This window comes from Pan troglodytes, chromosome 6, assembly GCF_028858775.2.
Source record: "Pan troglodytes isolate AG18354 chromosome 6, NHGRI_mPanTro3-v2.0_pri, whole genome shotgun sequence".
Taxonomy (NCBI): domain Eukaryota; kingdom Metazoa; phylum Chordata; class Mammalia; order Primates; family Hominidae; genus Pan; species Pan troglodytes.
This window is the reverse complement of record NC_072404.2, coordinates 55,795,346-55,811,551: the sequence shown is the minus strand read 5'-3', so window position 1 is coordinate 55,811,551 and position 16,206 is coordinate 55,795,346. Positions and strand designations below refer to the sequence as shown.

Sequence of the window (16,206 nt, the reverse complement as noted above, 5' to 3'; positions counted from 1 at the left end):
TAATATATATATAATATATATTATATATATTTATTATTTATATATTATTATATATTATATACTATATAGTATATATGATCTATATTATATATAACATATATAAATATTTATAATTTGTATATAAATATATATTACATTATATATAACATACATTATATGATAGAAATAATCACTGATATTTAAAACCAGTGATTTTATATATATAAAATATATATAATCACAATTTTAAAAATAGTTACGAAGTTAACAGTTGGCAGTTATTTCTTTGTTTAATTTGTATTCTATTTCCTAATATACCTTTGTACTATATTTTTGTGAAAGTTCATATATTTAAATAACAAAACACAAAAAATTATAAAGATAACTCTAGCCAAATCAAAGAAAACAAAGTAAAAGGAATAGTCAGTAGTCTATGTTATGAAAAGGCTTTTAATCTAACTTAAATTGCAGAAAGAAAGGAGAAAAGAACAATTAGAAATGACTTAATGAGAATGATATTGCTATGATTTGGATATGGTTTGTTTGTTCCCACAAAATCTCATGTTTAAATTTAATTCCAAGTATGGCAATGTTGGGATGTAAGGCGTAGTGGGAGAGGTTCGGGTCGTGGGAGCAGATCTTTCATGAATAGATTAATATTCTCCCTCAGGGGTGACTGAGTTCTAATTCTATTAGTTCCTGTGAGAGCTGGCTATACAAAAGAGGCTGGCACCTGCCCCCCTCTCTGGCTTCCTCTCTCACCATTTGATTTCTGCACACTCAGGCTCCCTTTCACCTTCTGCCGTGGGTGGAAGCAGCCCGAGGCCCTCACCGAATGCCCAGTCTCAAACTTTTCAGCCATCAGTATCGTGAGACAAATAAACTTTTTTCCTTTATAAACTATCCAGGCTTAAATATCCTCTTATGGCAATATGAAACAGACTAAGACAGTGATATTTATATTTATAATACTGTATATTAAATTTATATACAGTAATAAATTTAGTGATATTAGTATAAATTTTTTAAACTCTTTTAAGACTGAAAAATTAATTTTTATATTATGTATTTATATTATATATAATATAAATATATAATATATAACATATATTATATATTTATATTATATAATTTTATATTATATAATATATAACATAATACAATTTAATTTTATTAATTAAAATAAAATATAATTTAATATATAATTAGAAATGTAATATATAATTATAATATAAAATTATATGATAATTATATATAATATATAATATAAATATATTTATATATTATCTAATATATGATATATATCCAGAACACAGATATGTAATATACATAATATGTAATATATAATATATTATATTATATATATTTTATATATATATATAACTCCAGATCACAGATAAGGATAAAGAAAAACATAGAAATTCCCAAAAAATAAACTGGAACATAGCAGTTAAGCTGTCCATTACATGTATTTATATCATTATTCAAAAAAGACTTAAACTAAAATTGTTAAAATATTTGCATCTCCTCAATTATAAGTATTTTGAAATTGTCAAACATAGCTCTTTCAAGTGAAGTAGTAGTTTTGAATGTCAAAATTACACATAATTTTATCATTAAAATTTTTTTTTGTATTTAAAAACTTTGGGCAACAACACAATTGTAATGTTTTCTAATTTCACCATGTAATGATTACACTCAACTTATTATGTACTACACTATTTGATCAAGGTAATTAATTGTTTTTATTCCTGTCATAAGAAGTATATGAGAAAATTTAACATGAATCTCAAAAATATTTTCTGTCTCTAAAATACTGTTTTGTGCTCCTGAATATTTGATCTCTGCCCACGGAGTTTATATACTTAGGAGATGCATCCATGAAACAATTAGGGAAGAAGAGACTGTTAAGGGAAAAAATACAAGAAGATTATATAAAGAAAATTGAGTTTGCAATAGGATAGATCACAAGGGTTCAATGTAATTGTGATACGGCTTTCTTGGTGAGACTTGTCTTTGAGTCTTGAGGAAGTTACTTTGCAGGATACCAGGATAGCAAGTACCATCCAAGCAATAGCATGAATGAGCATCAAGTTTATGGGGGGGATTTTTGCTTAAATAAAATAAAATTTATTTTTTGGATTTTATGGGTTCATCATCATTGCTCAATAGACTTATTAATTAGTGAGTTGCTGAATTTCATTTTGTGCCATCTTATGGTTAATAAACATTTTAATTTATAATTATCTTTGTGTTATCATTCCTGTAAGCTATTAAGCAAGATTCAGTTCCCTTAATGTAACATTCAGGACCCCCATAGGATAATAATAATTTTTGTTTATTTTACAGGAGGTTATCACCCTAACAGTTTAGAAAAGCATATAACTACTCAAAAAGATACTTAAATCATTCTCTGAATAGAAAATGATTTAACAAATTACCCTGTATTTTAAATTAGGATAACACTAGTTAAAAGACAAAATTAACATAGTAAATGAATTTAAAATCCATTCAAGTATGAAACTGACTACTAGATAAAATGATGATGAGCTCACAAAATATATGAGGTATCTCATGAAACAACTTCTGTCCAGAATAAAATGATATACCATGTTTATATTCAACAAACAAGATTGAGACAAAGCATTTTATGACATAAGGGAAGTTTGTTTACTTTCTCCATAGTAGGTGAAATAAGCACCAGATTTGTTCTTTTCCTTCTGGAAGACAAAGCTTGTTTCCTTATAAATTAGTGAAGACTTAACATTTCTACCTATATTATTTTTCTTTTTCCTAACTTATTTAGTACTTTTAAATTAATTTATACTGAAAAGCTTCTCTGTGATTTGACATTTACCATTCCTTATAATGTAGATCATTTTGTTAATCAGTTTTGGCACTTTAAAGAGAGACTTATTAAATTTGTGAATTATCAGTGTTTTATAATTTTATAAATTATATAATATACTACAACCAAAGACTAGCCTAATATTACATTGTTTTTAAAAGAATTTTGTTAAAACACAGATTCTGAAATGCTTTACTTTTCAATTTCTATTATATTTTTGTATAGCTTGTATATTCAACTTTCCCCCATTTTATTTCTGCTAATTTTTTTTCAAAAAAAAACCAAACTTGTAGGTCAAGTAACATTCTTTGACATAATACCCCAGATCCCTTCCTATTTTTTTCTCTTTAAACTATGGCAGTGGTTTTAAAACTCTTAGGTGTATCAGAATTTCCTGAAGATTTTCTCAAAACATATCCAAAGTTTAGGAATCAGACATCTACATTTATAAGCTTCCTAGGTGATTCTTACATACACTGAGTTTCAGATATCTGAGTATTAATGTTGATAAGGCAACACATAGAATGTCAGAATATTAGTTTTGATAAGGCACTACCTTGATAGGATGCCCGTGCTTCTGCTGAGGTAGCAGACTGTTTGCCACTGATTATTATGGATTAAATGTGTAGCTCAATAATAGATTAGACAACTTTTTTTCCTATTGCTTTCTCTTTTTTTTTTTAAAAAGAATAGCTATTGCTGATTCAAGCCTTTTGATAATCACATGGAAATTCCAGCAGGGAGTTCTTTCTTTATGACACGGTATCTGTGTCTGTGATCAGAAATGATTAGGTTGCAGGTTAGCATATTTAATCATCTTGAGATGATTTTATTAATAAAGTGTACATTTGTACTTTAACTATGCAGGAAAAACAAATTGTTTAGTAGGTAAAAATGTTTTTAAATAAAGCATTTCAGAGTCAATAAATTTATCCTAAAGACTTGCATACCTGAACCCTTGTTTTGATTTTACATCAGAGGATCAGAGACAAAAAAAAGTTTCCTTTGCGTCGTTTTCACTACACGTATTTAAATAGTTCTATTATCAGTACGAAATAAAACTCATCCGCCTTTTCGACCCACAAAGACACTGTTCTTATTTTGAATCATTATATTTCTGAAGAAACTAAATAATTGAAAAATCATGGCCAATGGATAGGTCATTCTATGGATTAGCAGTGTGGAATGCCCAGATTTTCCTTAAATAGATACATTTTTATTTATTTATTTAGAGACGGAGTCTTGCTCTGTCGCCCAGGCTGGAGTGCAGTGGCGGGATCTCGGTTCACTGCAAGCTCCGCCTCCTGGGTTCACGCCCTTCTCCTGCCTCAGGCGCCCGAGCAGCTGGGACTACAGGCGGCCACCACCATGCCCGGGTAATTTTTTGTGTTTTTAGTAGAGACGGGGTTTCACCGTGTTAACCAGGATGGTCTCAATCTCTTGACCTTGTGATCCGCCCGCCTCCGCCTCCCAGAGTGCTGGGATTACAGGTGTGAGCCACTGCGCCGGCTGATACGTTTATTTTCAGTAAAAGCAGTCCATGTAATTTGAAAAACTTACTTGAGTGAAACTGTCTTAGATATGTTGAAGAATTAACAATATCATGAAGACTTAGTGGGTCAAAATCTAAAAAACAAAAATTAGTGTTTCTCCCGGCCATGATGAAGTAGCTTATAGCAGACAAAAGCTCTTTCTGGAAAAACTAGAAAAGTCTAGTAAACCAGTTAGAATGGCAATCATTAAAAAGTCAGGAAACAACAGGTGCTGGAGAGGATGTGGAGAAATAGGAACACTTTTACACTGTTGGTGGGACTGTAAACTAGTTCAACCATTGTGGAAGTCAGTGTGGTGATTCCTCAGGGATCTAGAACTAGAAATAACATTTGACCCAGCCATCCCATTACTGGGTATATACCCAAAGGACTATAAATCTTGCTGCTATAAAGACGCATGCACACGTATGTTTATTGCGGCATTATTCACAATAGCAAAGACTTGGAACCAACCCAAATGTCCAACAATGATAGACTGGATTAAGAAAATATGGCACATATACACCATGGAATACTATGCAGCCATAAAAAATGATGAGTTCATGTCCTTTGTAGGGACATGGATGAAATTGGAAATCATCATTCTCAGTAAACTATCGCAAGAACCAAAAACCAAACACCGCATATTCTCACTCATAGGTAGGAACTGAACAATGAGATCACATGGACACAGGAAGGGGAATATCACACTCTGGGGACTGTCGTGGGGTGGGGGGAGGCGGGAGGAATAGCATTGGGAGATATATCTAATGCTAGATGACGAGTTAGTGGGTGCAGCGCACCAGCATGGCACATGTATACATATGTAACTAACCTGCACAATGTGCACATGTACCCTAAAACTTAAAGTATAAAAAAAAAAAATTTAAATTATTCTATTAAAGACATTGGTAAAATGTGAGGGCACAAGGATTCAAGAGGCAGCATAGCTCCCTTCCTTTCTATCATGGATAGAAGGGGGTGTGTGGAAATGCATGACAGATACCAAAAGGCAATAGGATGGCATGTTTATGTGCTGAAATCAAACAGTTGTCAACTTATAATGCTATACCTGATGGAAATATCATCCTACATGATGGAAAATCAAAACACCATTAGACATAATATGTGAGAGAATTGCTGTAGGCAAATCTACACTCAAAAAAGGACTAAAGGGAATTTTTCAGTTAGTTTAAAATGATCCCAGGCAGAAACATGTTCATGCACGAAGGCATAAGGGGCAATGGAAAGGAAAAACATAGAGATAAATGTAAATAAATATTGACTACGCAAAAATACATAATGCTTTATGTGCTTAAAATATGTAGAACTAAATATATATGATCATGGTAACACCAAAAGCAAGAGGGAGTAAATAAAATGTTTTCAGTTTCAACCATTGTCTAGAACTGGTATAAGTAATGATTTGTATTAGACTGTAATAGTAGATTAAGATGCATGATGTATTCTTTAGGACAGCCACTAAAATATAGTAAAATAATATGTATATAACAATTAGTAGATAGAAAAAATGTTACCCCAAAACTCCACTTTATTTATCCAAAAGAAGCCAAGTTGGAAAGGGGACAAAAAAGTACAATTGGAAGAAAAAATATTTCACTGAAACGATCAATTTAAATTCAGTATGTATGGCTCAGAGTCCCATCTCTACTGCCTCTTCTCCTGAGATACTGGAGACCCCAGGTGACTCTTATGAAGCGTTTGTGACCTGTTAACTGAAGGAATTAGATTAGTATGCAGGATGCCAGGACATCCTGGAAGCCAAAAAATGATAGCAGAATAGAGGCTTTGCCAGCACACCTCACCCACTTGGAAATAGCAATATAGTGTATAGAGATTCACACTGAGAATTTTTATCCAAGGAAGAACACGGGAGTTCAATATAGAAGTGAAAGAAAACTTTGTATTCTGGGAAAAGAAGATGGGCAGTAGCCCACATGATGAGGTCCAGTGGAAAATTGTGTGAAAGCCCAGTACATGAGAGGGAGAGTGAGTGTCTCTGTGATACACATTCCCACTGGGTAGCCAGGCAATCCAGGCCACAGAAGAGCTCCTTGACCCTCCAAAACCCTGAATCTGACTTGGGGAGCTGTCAGGAAACTATGAGAAGGAACAGCACTGGGAAGTGTACCAAACTTGCTCCTGGACCTGGGCACCAAAAGAGGAGGCCATTCGTTTTCCTAGATCCTAGTGAGTTGCTTGGGAACATGCCAGTCAGCACCAGTGACAGTCACTGTTTTTGAGAATCTCAGACTGGGGATTGGCACTCTGGTCTTGAGGAGGGTAGGAGCTCCCATAGCCAGAACTGACAGATGAGTATGACACCCCTGACCCCCGCCACTTTCACGGAACTGTAGCAGGAAGCTATTTGCCTGAGTTTCGCAGACTGAAAGCAAACTGCTTGTGACTTAACTTATTGTCCCCACTTGCTGCCAAGGTCAGGGCATGGGAGGGAATACCACTGGGTCTAGAGGATAAAAGCAAAGTGGGTCCCACAACTGCTCACTAGGCTGAGGAGCCAGTCACTCCATTTCCCCGTGCTGGGTCTTTGGCATGGCAGCAGTTCTTCCACTCCCCAATGGGGCATTTCTCTAGGGACCTGAGAACTGCTCCCTGACCCCCATCAGATCTGGTGCTTGCATGCCCCACACTGGGGGACTTGAGTGCAGGTTTGCCCAGCTCAGTCCTGCCCAGCTTGGCCTGTCACCTGGGCTGGGCAAACCTGCACTCAAGTCCCTCAGTGCGGGGGATGCAAGCACCAGATCTGATGCTATTTTATTCCTTTGTCTTAAAGTCTTGTTAGAAAGTAGTTTGAGACTACAGAAACGTGCATATTCATCAGACATTTGCCAAATGTATGGACAAAGTTTAACATCAAATGATGAACTAATTTTAGCATCCAGTGATAATTCCTGCATTTTTACAGTTGTTTCTGTGTTGTTTGCCTAATGGCAGTTTCTGTATTCATTATTCTATATTTATTGATTATAATTCTACTCTAAGGGAGAGTTATATTCTCTTCCAATTTATTGTTTTTTTGCCATTATGGATTTATGAATATTGTATTCTTTTAGTTACTTTTCATTGCCATCATTATTATGTTGTTCAAGTTATCCAAAATTTCACCATTATAGTTTCTGTAAAGTAAAATTTGTACTCATGCAATATACCCTCATTATTTTTTGAGCAGTTTCTCACTTTATGGCATTGTAACATGTTCCAGGCCTGCCTTTTAATTATCCTGCCCAAACTTTCTCATTAACCATGTCTCCCAGAAGCTCTGCTTTTTTTTAATTGGTAAATTATGCATGGCATAAAATATACAATTTTAACCATTTTTAAGTGTAAAATTCAGTAGTGGTAAGTACATTCACAATATTGTGCAATCATCACCACTATCGATTTAGGATCTTTTTTGTATGACTATCAAAAATTGTATTAATTAAACAATAACTCCATTAGCCCTTCCCTTCATCTCCCAGTATTCTTCATTCTATTTTCGGTCTCTATGAATTTGTCTACTTTTGGTACCTTATACAAGTGTAATCATACAGTGTCTGTCTTTTTGTGTCTGGCTTATTTTAGTTAAAATATTTTTAAGGTTCATTCATGTGGTAGCCTGTATGAGAACTAAATTCCTTAAGGTAGAATAATATTCTACTACATATACCTGTTCATTTATTAATGGGTATTTGGGTTGTTTCTATCTGTTGGCAATTGTGAAGAATGCTTTTATTAGCATTAGTATACAATTATATGAATCCCAACTTTCAAATAGTTGCATATATACCTAGCAGTGGAATTACTGAATCATATGGTCATTCTATGAGAGGTCAAACTTTTCCACAACAGCTGCACCATTTTATATTACCACCAGCAATATACAAGCCTTCCAGTTTCTCCATTTCCAAACCAACACTTACTTGTTTGTTTTTTACACTAGCCATCTTAGTGAATGTGAACTGTTCCTTATTGTGGGCTTGATTTGCATTTCTCTAATGACTAATTGATATTGAGCATCTTTTCATGTGTTTATTGGCCATTTGTATATCTTCTTTGGAGAAATGTCTATTTAAGTCTTTTGTCCAATTTTAAATTAGGTTGCCTTTTTTGTTATTGAGTTTTAGGAGTTCTCTATATATTCTAGACATTAATAGCTTATCAGATGTGTGATTTTTCAAATATTTCTCACCATTCTGTGAGTTGTATTTTTACTCTCTTGATAATGTCCTAAGTGCACAAAGCTATAAATTTTTGTTAAGTCCATTTTTTTTTCTTTTGTTGCCTATGGTTTTGTTACCATATCCAAGCAGTAATTGCCAAATTCAGTGTCATCAGACTTTTCTGGGGGAAAGTCTGATGACACTGAATTTGTCCAATTGGAGTTAAGTCCAGATTTTTTCTTTTGTTGTCTATGGTTTTGTTACCATATCCAAGGAGTAGTTGCCAAATTCAGTGTCATCAGACTTTCCCCCAGTGTCATTAGGCTTTCTAAGAGTTTTAAAGTTTTAGCTTAGGTGTGTTACTTAGTTTAAATTACTTGTTTGCTGTATAAGTTAAGGGTCCAACTTCATTCATTTGCATGTGGATGTCCGGTTTTGACAGAACCATTTGTTGAAAAGACAATCTTTTACCCATGGAATAGTCTCAGCTTCCTTGTCAAAATCAGTTGACAATTTATGCAAGTGGTTTTTTTTTCTGGGCCCTCTATTCTGTTCCATTGGTCTGTATGTCTGTCTTTATGCCATTATCACACTGTTTTTATTACTGTAGCTTTGTAATACGTTTAGAAATCAGGAAATGTGGATTCTTCAACTTTTTTCTTTTCTAAGGTTGTTCTATTTGTGGTACGTTGAGATTCCATATGAATTTTAGGATGAGGTTTCCTATTTTTTGCAAAAATATGCTTGACATTTTGGTAGGGACAATACTGAATCTGTAGATTGCTTTGGGTAGTATTGCCATCTTAATAATATTAAGTCTACCAATCCATGACCACAGAATGCCTTTCCAGTTATTTATGAGTCAATTTGTTTCAGCAGTATGTTATAGATTTCAGTGTACAAGGCTTTTGCCTCCTTGCATACATTTATTCCTAAGCATTGTATTCTTTTAAATGTTACTATAAATGGAGTTTTCTTAAATTCCATTGGATTATTCATTGCTAATGTACAGAAATGCAGCTATTGTTGCAAGTTGATTTTGTATGTTGCACCTTTACTGAATATGTATTAGATATAAAAGATTTTGATTTTTTTAGAATCTTGAGGATTTATACAAAAAAGATAATGTCATCTGTGAACAGATAATTTTGCTTCCTTTCCAGATGGATGTCTTTTATTTCTTTTTCTTGCCCAATTTCTCTGGCTAGAACTTTCAATATTATGTTAAATATAAGTGAGGATAGTAGACACCCTTGCCATGTTATTAATCTTAGGGGAAATGCTTTCTTCATTTCATAATTGAATGTGATGTTAGCTGTGAATTTTTCATATAAAGTCTTTACCATGATGAGAGAGTATTATTCTATTCATACTTTGTTGAATATTTTTATCAGAAAAAGGGGGTTGACATTGGACAAGTGGTTTTTCAGCATCAATTGACATGAGCTTGTAGTTTTTTTCCTTTTCATTCTGCTAACGTAGTATATTACATTGATTTTTTTTTCATATGTTAAACCATTCATACATTCTGAAAATAACACCTTCTTGGTCATTGTATATAGTCCTTTAGTATGTTATTGAATTTTGTTTTCTAATATTTTATTGAATTTTGGATCAGTAATAATAAGGGATATTGGTCTGTAGTTTTCTTGTAATGTCTTTTCCTGGCTTGGGTGTCATGATCATATTGGCCTCATAGAATGAGTTAGGAAGTTCCTTCCTCTGCAAACATTTAGATTGTTTGTAAAGGATTTGTGTTACTTCTTTAAATGCTTGTTTGAAATTACTAGTGAAACCATCTTGCTGGGCTCTTCTTTATAAGAAAGTTTTTGATTACTGATTCAATTGCTGTACTAGTTATATATCTGTTCACATTTTCTGTTTCTTTTGAGTCATTTTTTATAGAGTATGTATTTCTATAAAGTTGTTAGTATCATCTAAGTTATCCAATTTGTTGGCATACAGTTGTTCATAGTATTTTGTTATCTTTCTTTCTGTTTGTATAAAATCAATAGTAATATCCTCACTTTTAAATTATGATTTTTAGTAATTTGAGTCCTCTCTTTCTTTTTTAGTCAATTTAACTAAAGTTTGTTCCCTTTTTTGATCTTCTCAAAGAACCAACCTTTGTTTCTTTTAAATTATTTTTCTATTTCCTAATGTATTTCCCTCATTATGGTGATTCTGTGTTCAGTTTCCTCTCCTTTTCCTGGTTCCTTAAGGTGTAAATTGGTTTACTGATTAGCAGTCTTTTCTCATGTTTGATATATGTGTTTCCAGCTCTAAATATCCCTCTTACCACTGCTTTTGCTGGATGGCATAAGTTTTTGTATGTTGTGTTTGCACTTTCATTTGTTTCAAGGTATTATCTGTTTCTTTTGTGGGTTTTCAAATTTTTTTATTGATACGGGGTCTTGCCTTGTCAGTGAGGCTGGACGGCGGTGACACAATCGTGGCTCACTGAATCCTCAACCCCCTGGGCTCAAGTGATCCTCTCACCTCAGCTCCCTGAGTAGCTGGAACTACAGGCATGCACCACCATGCCTGGCTTATTTATTTATTTATTTATTATTTTGTAGAGACTGGATCTCACTATATTGCCCAGGCCAGTCTCAAACTCCTAGGCTCAAGTCATCTACCCACCTAGGCTTCCCAAAATGCTGGAATTACAGGTGTGAGCCACTGCACCTGGCTGCTTTTATGTTTTCTATACTGACCCTTTGAATGTTTGATTGTATTGTTTAATGTCCACATATTGTGATTTTCAGTGTTCTTTAAATGATTGACTTCTAGCTTTATTCTACTCTGATTGGAATATATACTTTGTACAGATTTCAGTATTTTAAATTTATTTAAACTTTTTTGTGATTAAGCACATGATCTATCCCGAAGATTGTTTCATGTGCCCTTGACAAAAAAAAAATTTAAAAAGTATATTCAGCTGTTGTGTGGAGGGTTCTGTATAACACTCTTAGGTCTAATTGGTTTATAGTGTTTTTTAAGTCCTTTATTTTCCTATTGATCTTTTTTCTGAATGTTCATTCATTATTGAAATTGGGGTACTGAAATCTCCAACTGTTACGGTAGAACTCTCTATCTCCCAGTAATTCTGTCAGTGTTTCCTTCATATATTTTGATTCTCTGTTTGAGTATTTTAAGAACTGCTGAGACTGAGTTTGTTTTTCTGTACATCTATTGAGATCATTATTTGATTTTTCTTTCTTAGTTTATTAACATAGGCCAGACATGTAGCTAACACCTGTTATCCCAGAACTTTCGGAAGCTGAGGCGGGTGGATCACCTGAGGTCGGGAGTTCGAGATCAGTCTGGCCAACATGGCTAAACACCGTCTGTACTAAAGATACAAAAATTAGCTGGGAGTGGTGGTGCATGCCTGTAATCCCAGCTACTAGGGAAGCTGAGACACGAGAATCACTTGAACCCGGGTGGCAGAAGTTTCAGTAAGCTGAGATTGTGCTGCTGCATTCCAGCCTGGGTGACAGAGAGAAACTGTCTCTGTCTCTGTCTCTCTCTCTCTTTCTCTCTCTCTCTCTCTCTATATATATATATACATTTATTAACATAAACTTTTTTACTCTTAAACCAAATTTGCATCTCTGAAATAAACCCAACTAGATTCTCATATATTTTCATTTTTATACAGTGCTGTTTGCTAACATTTTTGTAGTAAGTCCTTTTCCTGTGTTTATGAGAGATTGGCTGAAACCTTCTTTTCTCATACTTTTCTAATCAGGTTTTGACACAACTTTATGCCAGCCACCTTAAATTGATGTGTGGTTTATCTTTCTTTTTTCTCTTCTGCATGAATTGGAATAATTTCATCCTTATGTGTGTGTGGTTTTTTTTTTTTTTTTGACCATACTATTGAAGTTATCTGAGATAGGTTTTCTTTTTTGGAAGATTTATTTGAAGAAATAATTTTCTCTTTATATTGGTTATGATATCATTAAGATTGTATATTTTGTGTCAGTTTTGTTATATTTTCTCTTAATTGTCAATTCCATCTTAAATTTAAATTTAATGGATAGTTATATTCAGGTATATAATTGAAAACTTGTTATGTTATAATTTACTACTTAAGATACATAGATCTTATGTGGGCAACTACAAGAACATTTAGATATATATTGGCTATAAAAATATTATATAGTATATTTTCTATATATCATATTCTATTTATTGTATTATATATGTATGTATAAAAATATGCATAAATACTAAATATATAAATATAGATCACTAATCACAAGTTTACATTAATAGAAGGAAAATTTTCAATATTACAGTAATTTTTCCATCAGGTCTCTTTACAGCCATCCTGGCCCAGAAGTAATTATTAATGTGACATCTATCACCATAAATTAATTTGCCTATTCTTGAACTTCATTTCAATGGAATAAAATTATTATGTCATCTTTTGTGACTAGCTCTTTTATTCATCCTGTGTCTATGAGATACGTTCTTATAGTTTTATATGATGATAAATATTTTCTCCTGATAGGTAGTGTGCTATTGACTAGAGTCAGTTTACCCATGCTGTTGTTGATTGGAATCTATTTGTGCTATTATTAACAGTAATTATTAATAATTACTATTAATTACTAATAGCTGTGATATTATGAGTGTAATTGCAAGTCATCTTATTGTTCATGTTTTCAGAAGAAATATTTTCCTTGAGTATATATCTATAAATGGAATAGCTGAGTTATAGGCCTGGCATATTATACTAGCTTTAGTAGATATTGCTACACAGTTTTTCATGTGCTTGCATGATTGTACTTATATCAGTACTTTATGAGAGATCTAGTTTAAGATTATATGTTAATTAACATTTAGTTAATCAGCTCTATATGTCTTGATATCTTTTGATGTAAATCTACCAATTTTATTGTTTTTCTTCAGTTTAATTTTTGCTCTCCTGGGTTGCTATATTTTTAGATAAATTTTGGAATCATCTCATAATTTTTACAAAATACATGTGAGTGCTTTGATTTGAGTGGAGTTTAATATATAGATTAATTTTGGAAAATTTGCATTGTTATAATATTGTTTCTTAGAATCCATGAACCTAATATATCTGTCCTTTTATTTATATCTGTTTAAGTTTCAGGAAAAATATTTTAAATATAATGGCTTTTAGTCTAGAGGTCACACACATTACTGAGTTTGGAGTATTTCCTGATTTCTTTTTTTAGTTCTTTTACTTAAGAATTATATAGAAATGTGTTGTAATTCTGAACATTTGGTGATTTTCCCAATATGTTTTTTAAAAAAATTAGTTCTAAATTAATCTGCTGTCATTAGAAAAAATACTCTATTAAATATTTTATCTTTTCATACTTATATTTAAGTATATTATAGTATACTGTTTTGGTTACAGAAGTACCAGGAGTTAGTATTTGAACATACATTTTTCAGGGAGACAATTCAACCCAGTACAACCTGCCTTGTGGTTGTGGCTCTAAAAAATTCCTGCCCATCCACTTGCAAAATATACTCACACTGTGCCAGATCTTCAAAAATCTCATCCCAGCCAGGCACCGTGGCTCATGTCTTTGGGAGGCCAAGGCAGGCAGATCACCTGAGGTCAGGAGTTCAAGACCAGCCTGACCAACATGGAGAAACCCCATCTCTACTAAAAATACAAAATTAGCCAGGCGTGGTGGCACATGCCTGTAATCCCAGCTACTCAGGAGGTAGAGGCAGGAGAATTGCTTTAACCCGGGAGGCGGAGGTTGCAGTGAGCCAAGATCACGCCATTGCCCTTCAGCCTGGGCAACAAGAGCGAAACTTCATCTCAATAAATAAAATAAAATAAAATAAAATAAAATAAAATAAAATAAAATAAAATAAAACAATATAAAATGAAATGAAATAAAATAAAATAAAATAAAATAAAATAATCCCATTGCAGCATTAACTCTAAAAGCTTACCTAAATATTATCACCCGAGAAAATCCCAAATTATCATTATCTAGGTCATGTCAGTCTTGTATGGATGAGACTCTAGGTACGATGCATTTTGGTGCAAAGTTCTTCTCCATCTATGGATATATGATTCTAGAAAACAAGGTACCTGCTTCCAAATTAAAAGATTGGGATATGCATAAGATTGATATTCTTATTCCAAAAGGAAGAAATTAGAAGAAAGAAAGGGGTCAGTTATCCCAAGGAACTTTGAAACACAGAAATCATTAGATTTTAAGGCTTGAGAATAATCATCTGTGGCTTTATTCTCTGCGCACTGGACTTGGAGAAGCTCTGCCCTCTGGGCTCATGAGAGCTCCATTCTTCCCTACCTCTGGAAGTATTACTATGGCTGGATCAGCCCTGGGCTCATTGCTGTTCCATCAGAGTCATGTTTTTCTTTTTCTTGAAGAAGAGCACAAGCTTGAGGCCAAGTAGCTCTTTTAGTCCATTTTCTGCTTGTAGAATTTTGGAAATCGATCAGTCCTCTTTCATTTTATCCTTCCTCCGTCCCCGTTAGTCTAAGTAGACATTGATGCAGCATTCTCAAAAATCTTGTGGGTCTCCTGTGTATGCCATGGAAATTTACACCATTAGATGGGGGATCCTACAAAGAACTTTCCCACATAACCCCATTTCTATTGTGGGCTTCTTGGATGTTTGACTAGATCTGTGAATCACAAAACTAATCTCTGCAGCAAAAGTTGTTTATTTCTTCTTAGAAAAGTTTTGATTGTTTGTGTCTTTTGGGTAAAAAATTCTGTCTAGCATTGCTTTCGTTGGACCTCACAAAATTCAACATGTTGTATTTTCATTTTCATTCAACTCAAAATGCTTAATAATTTCACTTAATTTTTTCTTTGAGCATTTGGTTGTTTAGAAGAGTGGCATTTAATTTCCAGATTTTTGGGGGATTTCCCGATATTTCTGTTTTATGGAAACCTAATTTAATTTAGTTATTAGAGTATGTACTTTGCATGCCTAAACACTTTTAATTTATTGAAAAATGTTTTATGGCCCGGTATATGGTATATATATTTTGGTAAATGTTCCATTTGTACTTCAAAAGAATATATATTTTTCCCTCATATGTCATGTCTATATATGGAGACATATATATTGATACTGAGAGAGAGTGAGAGACAGAGACAGAGAATGGGAGGAGAGTTCAGCAAATATAGATTAGGTCAGTTTTATTGTTAATTTTACTTAAATCTTTTATGTCCTTTACTGATTTTATGTCTACTTATTTTGCCAATTATTTAAAGAGGGGTATTTATGTTTCTGACTAAAATTATGGAAGTGTCTATTTCTCTTTGTGGTTTTATCAGTGTCTGTTTCAAGTATTTTTAAGTTCTGTTATTAAGTATATAAATGGTTAAGATTGTTATATGCTCCTGGTTAAATCTACTCCTTTATCATTTTGAAATGTCCTTTATTTTTTGTAATAGGTTTTCCTCTGAAATGTACTTTGTCTAATCTTAATATTGTCACTGCAGCTTTCTTTTCATTATTGTTATCATGGTGTGTCTCAGTTGTTTATGACTCCATTTATCTGACTTGACCTATTAGGTAGAATTTGTGTTTTTATTTTGGTAGTTGCTTTAGGTTTATAGTATATATTATTAATTTATCTTAGTCCACCTTCAAGTAATATTGTACCTCTTTACATATA

At 33.1% G+C, this 16,206-nt stretch overlaps 1 protein-coding gene across 12 annotated transcripts in view; it reads left to right on the top strand.

The window, feature by feature from the left end:
- Positions 1 to 16,206, top strand: part of ZPBP (zona pellucida binding protein) — a 157,042-nt gene that overhangs the window by 112,536 nt on the left and 28,300 nt on the right. For 6 of the 12 annotated variants that reach the window (XM_054687524.2, XM_054687521.2, XM_054687520.2 and 3 more), the window contains one exon: positions 4,060 to 4,203. The exons of the other annotated variants lie outside the window; for them this stretch is intronic. In XM_054687524.2, the coding sequence (XP_054543499.2) occupies positions 4,060 to 4,203 (144 nt within the window). The remainder of the gene's footprint in view (positions 1 to 4,059; positions 4,204 to 16,206) is intronic. 12 annotated transcript variants of the gene reach the window in all.